The 7,506-nt window shown below is 42.0% G+C and overlaps 1 protein-coding gene across 11 annotated transcripts in view; it reads right to left on the reverse strand.

Moving 5' to 3' along the window:
• Nucleotides 1–6,302, reverse strand: part of myb (v-myb avian myeloblastosis viral oncogene homolog) — a 32,065-nt gene extending 25,763 nt beyond the window's left edge. For 5 of the 11 annotated variants that reach the window (XM_067984841.1, XM_067984835.1, XM_067984837.1 and 2 more), the window contains exon 1: nt 6,187–6,302. In XM_067984841.1, the coding sequence (XP_067840942.1) occupies nt 6,187–6,221 (35 nt within the window). In that variant the 5' untranslated portion in view covers nt 6,222–6,302. Of the gene's footprint in view, nt 1–1,493; nt 1,575–2,357; nt 2,478–6,186 lie in introns of those variants that run through there. The other 6 variants (XM_067984844.1, XM_067984843.1, XM_067984834.1 and 3 more) reach the window with 4 other exon arrangements.
• Between the last annotated feature and the right edge of the window lie 1,204 nt (nt 6,303–7,506).

The raw sequence follows: 7,506 nt of genomic DNA on the forward strand, positions 1-7,506 counted from the left end.
CGCAAGAACTGACAAAACTCCCCTGACTAAAACCGTGCGTTTGAATGCCAGTTCTGGAATGCCAACCCGTGGACGTTTTGGTTGTGAAACAAATAATTAACTTGTAAGACTAGGAATTACAGCCCTATGCCATCTGTTTTCCTTAACCCCTTTCAAAACAGAAGTTCACCTGAAATTTTTAAGTTGGGAATGCACCTTATTTCTTGCATAAGTATTTTCTTTGCTCTAGAAATGTATTTGAACAATTTAAACTCAGCATGGGTCCAAAGCAAAAAAAAAGTAGCAAAGTTGGCAGGGACTGAAATATGCATTGAGTTTCCACACTGCTCTTTCACCCATGATTTCAAATTCAATCCAATTTAATGAAAGGAATTTCTCTCCCTGTTGACTGTGTTTGGGCAGTCTCAGCTCAATTCTTAGCAGACATGCATTCACAGTACAAGCCTGTTTATAATTCAGCACAAATTGACATTTTCACTCAGAGAGGCATACGGTGGGAAGCAGAGAAATTCACATTGTTGTAATAGGGGTGCACTTCAGGAGTCCAAATCAGTACACTCCTAACCAAGGAGTGCTTGACAGGTGACAATATTCATCTTGATGTGCATGCACATAATAAAACAATGTATACATTTAAATAAGCTGACAGCATTTTTACTATTAGTATATTATCTTCAAGGGTTAATTTCATAGGCAAATGAAACTTATGTATTTAAAATTCAAACACATTGAAGGGCAGGTTACACAAACTGATTTTTAAAAATTCAAATCTGTATTCTGCTAGGTATTGTTGCTTATAAAAATAACACCAAACCAACCTGTTGGTGAAAAGAGAATAAAGGTTAAACTTTTTACAAAACAAAACTGATGCTGAGTTCATAGTATCGCGATCATAGCGTCCCTACATTCAACTACGAGATTTTAGATAGTTTTGTTAGTGACCCATAAATGCGAGCAAAATAAAACCACCAACTCGGTAATTCACGGGTTAAAGCGTGACAACTGCGGCCCTACGAGACAACTTCACAATCTCCTGTACTTGTGTGCGTGGACTAAAAAAACACGGAGCTCGCTACACTAAATTAAAAAGAAACATAAAGTTGCTGTAATACTATAACTCTGTGGGCGTTTTGGTAGTCCTGAAATTTTGAAAGCATCCTATCGGAAACTGGTTTATTTTAATAGAGTACATCGGCCCGTATGGAATTTCCACCCGTTCAGCGTACAAAGAACCTGCATGGCTTCTGGTAGTGCATTGCAGACTCAGGGCAGGTGTCATTGTTCCCCATTTCGGTTCATTCCGATTTTAATGGCGATAATGTTATCTGATATATTTAGTTTTCTTATACCACAAACATTAGTCAACGCACGAATGGCCAAATACGAGAAAAAGCTTTTAGCGATTGCTGTCTCAGCTTTGTATTATAACTTTATGACAACTTAGGTCACAGCCTCCGCCAAGTTCAGCTTTTAATGACACAACCAGGAACAACCTCAATATTGTGTTGAAAATTAGGATCTTGTGTTCAGTAGTTTCATACAGCTTGCAACAAATTAAAATCCACGTGTCACTCCACCAGCCCATGCCCTAAGGAAACAATAAAAATGTGATCTAGTCCATTGAACAACACTGGGTACACTTATTTTTTCAGGCATGAAAGCATTCGGCTGTGTCAATAACATACTGAACTCGAACTTGTCTCACACTCGTGCGGAGTTCAGTGGATGATGAACATAGCAACTGAGAAACTACAATACTAACACATAAACACGGACCCGTCAACTATTTCCGATATGAACGACGTGTTGGAAGACGAGAAATATTATTGTTGCAGCTAAAACTAATTAACCTGCTCCATTTACGTGAATATCTTACAGCGGCACACTATGGAGACGTACAATGTAAAGTGTGTCTCTTCAGCCTTTATGACGATCTTACAAGATGCCATATCTGCATTTTGTTCAATCTAAGACTGAGTGCTGTTGTCATGTCATTCAGAACTTGCGCACGTGAATGAATGAAAGTTCTGCACCTTTTAAATCTGCTTTCTCCAGCATGCCCACATAATTCAGAACACTAAATTGAGCCATCGATGTATAATCTCCATTTTAACCAGTTTTTCAATTACGATTGGAAAGTTTATTGCACAAACTATCAGCGGACCATACGTACAGTGATCCGAATCCATTCATAACTTAGCTGCATAAAGTACCAGAACAACAAGACCAAGCTTCAAGTCCTCTTCTCTAACCACAGTATAAACCTCACACAATTAAAGTGAAAGTTCTTCCTCTTTTAGCAATAATCATTTCTTTTTTGTTCATGAGGCAGCAGCCAAAACACATAATTCAGTTACCTATTCCGTAGCCGCCGAGCCATGAGTCTCTTAGAGAGTGCGGAAGAAGTATCGCTGCAAGTGATCACCCAAACTCACACGAGGAGGAAGCAAGTTGAGATTAAAGTGTACGGTCTGTAAACACAGATTCCTGCAAACAAAGCCCTAGACCCTCCCCTCCCGCCAAATCTCGCGCCCAAACCAGAGTCAATGTAATACGCAGGCGCACTGGTGACCTTGGCGGTCCTCCGTGAAACCCGCCTTTTTCCTGCAATCCCCGCTCAGTCCCCACCCCCCTCCCCGAGTTTTAGAAGGTAAACAAGTATAGATAATGTGCTTTTATTCTTCATCTGTCAGCTCTCACACAATCCAATCGTGGGGTTCACTGTTGCTGATCTATACAATTACCATACTCCTTCTAAAACAATTACTTTCTCCCGCAGAGAAAGTCAGACGCACATAGAAACTGTGTAGATGTGTTTAGTATATTCAGTGAAATGCTGCTTGAGTAACAATTTATCCCCTAATTCTAGTTATATGTCCCCTAATTCCAGTTACCGTTTCTTGGAAGTCAATAGAAAATTGTTTATTGTAAAATATCATTTTATCAACATTTATACAACCAAGACAAGCTGCACTTTAAAAAGTTTAGATGACACTTTTTTATGTTGAACAAAAGTCGAGCGCTTATTCCATAGATGGCGCAACTTGCAGTTTTGCAATGAAACCTAAATATGGAGTAACGAGGGTCCTTTGTTCGTAAACATATTAGTATTAAAAACAAAACAGTAATGTAAAAAGTGTATTTTTCCTCTTGGTATCTTCTGAAATCTAAGCTTAAAGTTATGAAAAAAGATTAATATTTTATTGGAATAGGTACAAAGTATATTCAAAACTAGAGATTAACATTTATTAACCAAACAACATTCTAGGTGATGTTTCGCTATAATTGCCATTTATACCAGAATCTTCATTTATGATATAAATCGGATAAAGCAATATAATCTTCCCAGATCATTATCCGCGACAATAGATTTACAATTTAGTGAAAGCAGTAATTTGGGATCTTGGAACACTGTAATACACTTCCTCTTTCCTGCACACTCCTGGCACGTGTGTAATACAACGGGACAATAAACCTATAAAGCAGTTGGAGACGCTTGAGCACAAGGTTATGGGTTCATGTTTCCTATGGATCGACTGCAGTGCGTGTACACGAACTCCAGATCAACAAATTCCAAAACAAGACGACAAAGCCCCTAAATAAACACTATTCCCCAAAAGCATTGCTCCAAAATTTATCTCCATCGGATTTGTGTGGCACTATCTTATTTAATGTTTAAATGAACAAATTATTGCAGTCTGTAATTTGCTGCGTGTTTGTAACTTAATTCGGATAGATCTGTATTTAATTTTTAATTGCCAGGAGGAGTCTGCAGTACCTGTTGTCATTTTGAAGGGATCCATTCAAGCAATTTATTTCTCCAAAAATCCACACCAGAAACTCCATATTACAAGTTTTGTTTCTAGATTTGCTGTAAATGTCTTTTTCGCGTTCGTACGGTTTTTTGTTATTTCAAATAGATATCTCAGTGTGAATCCCCGCCAATGTAACCTGCATATTTGTATTTTTGTGACGCTAATGGCTAAATCACTTGAAAGATCTTCAGTAATCGGTTTCTATTTCCAAATTGATGGCAACGTGCTGCATTTATTTTTTTGGCAAGAGCCGTCCTTTTTGTTACTTTTTTTCCCCTCGCAACAGTTGTGCCAGAAAAAAAATTCACACCAGGTTGTTGCCTGAATCTAGACCGTGAATCTACAACCAGCTTTTACATTTTTATATTTCATGGGCGAACTAACCCGGCCACCACCCTCCTTTTTTTTTCTGTTGCTTGTCCGTGTCAATTCTTTTAACTTCTTTTATTATATTTCTTGCCTTCAGTTTATCATCTTCCTCTTTTTTTGTACATTAGTTTCCTCATTTCCGTTATTGTCGCTTCACCCTTTTCTTTCCGCTCGACCCCCCACCCCCTCCCTGTTTAGGGGGGTTATTTCCCCTCCATTTCTTTCTCCAGGTGGCCGGCACCTTCCCGTTACCTGCTTAACACAAATTATTTGTATTTTCATCCAGTTAATGCTCCTTTCCAGCTAACCCACGCCCCCCCCGCCCCATCGCTTTCCTAAGCTCAGTCCTACAGGGAAGGGAAATGTTTTTAATTAAATATTTAAAATACTTCCCAACATTTACTTTAAAAAAAAATCAAACCCACCGACCCCACTGTCCCTGCCGCCTGCGCTATCACAGGTTCTCCAGCGTTGATTGCAATGACTCGGCCTGGTTCAGAAAATGCTGGAAAAACACCCAGCGGGTCAGGCAGCATTTGTGGTGAGAGGAACAAGAGCCAAGGGGCCAGAATTTGGCTGCCAAAATAAGGGCAAGGCTTAAATGGCGACGGCCGTTATTTATGGGTAAATGGTACAGCAACTTCAGGCGAGGAGCTGTTAAATTTATAAACTTCTTCCAGTCCTGATGAAAGGGTCGTCGAGCTGAAACGTCAACCACCGCCTTCCTCTCTCGACATATGCTGCCTGACCTGCTGAGTTTTTATTCAACCCCCCCCCCACCCAGCATTTTCTCTTTTTAAAAAAATTTCATATTTCCAGCATCAGCAGTATTTTGCTGTAGTTTCGGTCCAGATCGGTGTGTGTTGTGTGTGTGTGTGTGTGTGTGCACCGTGTCAAATAACTAGCAGGTACATATTATCCAGCACAACACAACACAGGTGTCGTTGTCCCCTCTTCACTTCCCTCCAAAACTCATCACTTTAATCCGTTGTTTACATGACAATAACCCCCCCCCCACACACACACACACAAACGTCAACATATTCCACCACCTCGGTAATTAAACAAAAATCAGCCAGTGACACAAGGTGAATTCTCTTATCACTCATTAAATTACAGGTGATCGCCCGGTTCCCCCCCCCCCCCCCCCACTACTCCCTCTTCTCCGCGGACGGTGTTTTATTTTATTTTAAATCGCCCGCCGTCTACCTGAACCACAACAGGGAAAAGAGCCCAAGAGCCGCCCTGCCCGGCACTCCCCCCGGGGCCACGTGACACATCAAACGGTCGCAGCCGACATTATTTCACACGTACCCGAAGGAGCAGTCCATGGGCGGGCGCCGATCCGTCAACGTCTGCAGGCCAGTCGCTGTCAGTCCCCGTTCCCCCCCCACCCCCCGACCCCTACCACACACACACCACACACACACTTTCCCTATCACAACACGGTCCCGAAACGTAGGAGGAGATGATGATGATAGGTGGGTGGGTGTGATTTTTTTTCAAAACAAACTTTTTATTTTTGCTTCTCTTTCCCTCAAGAATTTGTTATATATATATTTTTTGTTGTTTTAACTACTTCTTTCATCTACACACACACACACACACAGAGAGAGAGAGAGAGAGAGAAAAAAATCTCCACATCTGGAATCCTCCCGATTCAAACTGCGGCGGGGTTCTCCCCAGGAACTCCCACGAGGCGCCTCGCGCCCGCCCTGCGCACGTGCAGCTCCCGCTCGCGCTTGGGGTGCAGCGGCCACAGCGCGGGCGGGCGCGCGCGCGCGGGGGCGGGGGGAGGGAGAGAGGGAGCAGGACCCAAGGGGAAAAAAAACTAATCGCGCGCACGGGCGGGAGGGCCAGCGGGCGCGCGCACGGGCGGGAGGGCCAGCGGGCGCGCGCCCGATCGAGACAAGAGAACCCTCAGCCCCTCCTCCTCTTCAGCCTCAAGGTAAAAGACCGCGCGAGGGGAGGGAGCGGCGCGGCGCGCGCAGCGAATGCTCACCTGTGGCGCTGGCCGCTTGTCAGATCCACGTGCATCCAGGGTCGCACTTGCCAGCAGAGGGAAAAGAAAAGAGCGTATCGTTTCTTTGCAAAAAAAAAAGTATTTACTTTTTTATTTGCTCGTCTTTGCCACCCCCCTCCCCCCCCCCAACTCCTCGTCCGACTTCTCGCCCTGGAAGCGTTTTTCATGCACGCCTGCCAACGACAACATAAAAACTGGGAAGGGGGTGGGGGGGTGCGGTTAGAAGCATGAAACAGCACCAGTTCTGCCAGTTTTGGGATACTTGTGAGAAGTTAGCTTGATAAGAAAGGCAGCAGCAATTGCCCTTCCTGGAAATTCCCTTCTACGCCCAGTTGTTTGCCATAAATTACAAGACCTCCTTTCAATTTTGAACTGCAAACTGACATACAGTTGTAGCTGTTCGTGACATCTCTTTTTTTTTCCTAGGTGAACCCTGGGAAATCTATAGAGCTTAAAAGAACTATTTGTACTCTGTGAAAATGATCACAAATGTAAGTCGGCACTTTTAATATAGGCACTTCCCTTTAGGGAAATATAACATTTGCTTCCTCGAAATTAAGAGAATTAAATTAGATTTGCTTGATAGCTTTCAACTAAAAACATGCATTAAATAATCTTTTCTGTTTACAAAGGTGTTCCTATTTTTAAGTTTCTGCATTTTTTCTCTAATAAACGTACACTGAAATTTAGGTAGTTCTTTCGTAATATTCAATGCAAAATTCAGGCTATTAACATTCACAGCAGCTGAGTGATCACAAGATTGAAACAGATAAGGAAGACTATTCACCCCATCTTAGCTTATCAAACCAGAAAGATCCCCACCACAGCATAGAACTATTTCTTAAATGATTCCAGGTTTTTTCCTCCATTCATGTGTTGCTCACTCCTGGCATTAGACATAAACTTGCATTTTATTAGTTTTAACCTGTGTTCTCTTGTCCTACTTTCACAGTTTAGTTTGAAGTAGTGTTCTGGATGTACCTTTTCTATACCATTTACTATTTTATCTATACCTCTATAAGATCGCTCTTTACAACGTTGGAAAGCCTAAGTTTCTCCAGTCTTTCCTTATTGCTCAGCCTCTGACACTGGGGATCAGTTTTGTCACTCTTCTTTGAACCACCTCCAGGATTTGAAAGTTGTATCTCAGTAACCAGAACTGGAAGCAGTATTCAAGATGTTGCTTGACCACAGTGCTATACATTTTAAGTATAACTTCCTCTGGCTTGTACTCTACTGTTTTATCTATTTGCTTTATTAATTAGGATAGAAATTCTGATTGACGAAGTTCACTTATGA

Source organism: Heptranchias perlo, chromosome 5 (assembly GCF_035084215.1).
Source record: "Heptranchias perlo isolate sHepPer1 chromosome 5, sHepPer1.hap1, whole genome shotgun sequence".
Lineage (NCBI taxonomy): Eukaryota > Metazoa > Chordata > Chondrichthyes > Hexanchiformes > Hexanchidae > Heptranchias > Heptranchias perlo.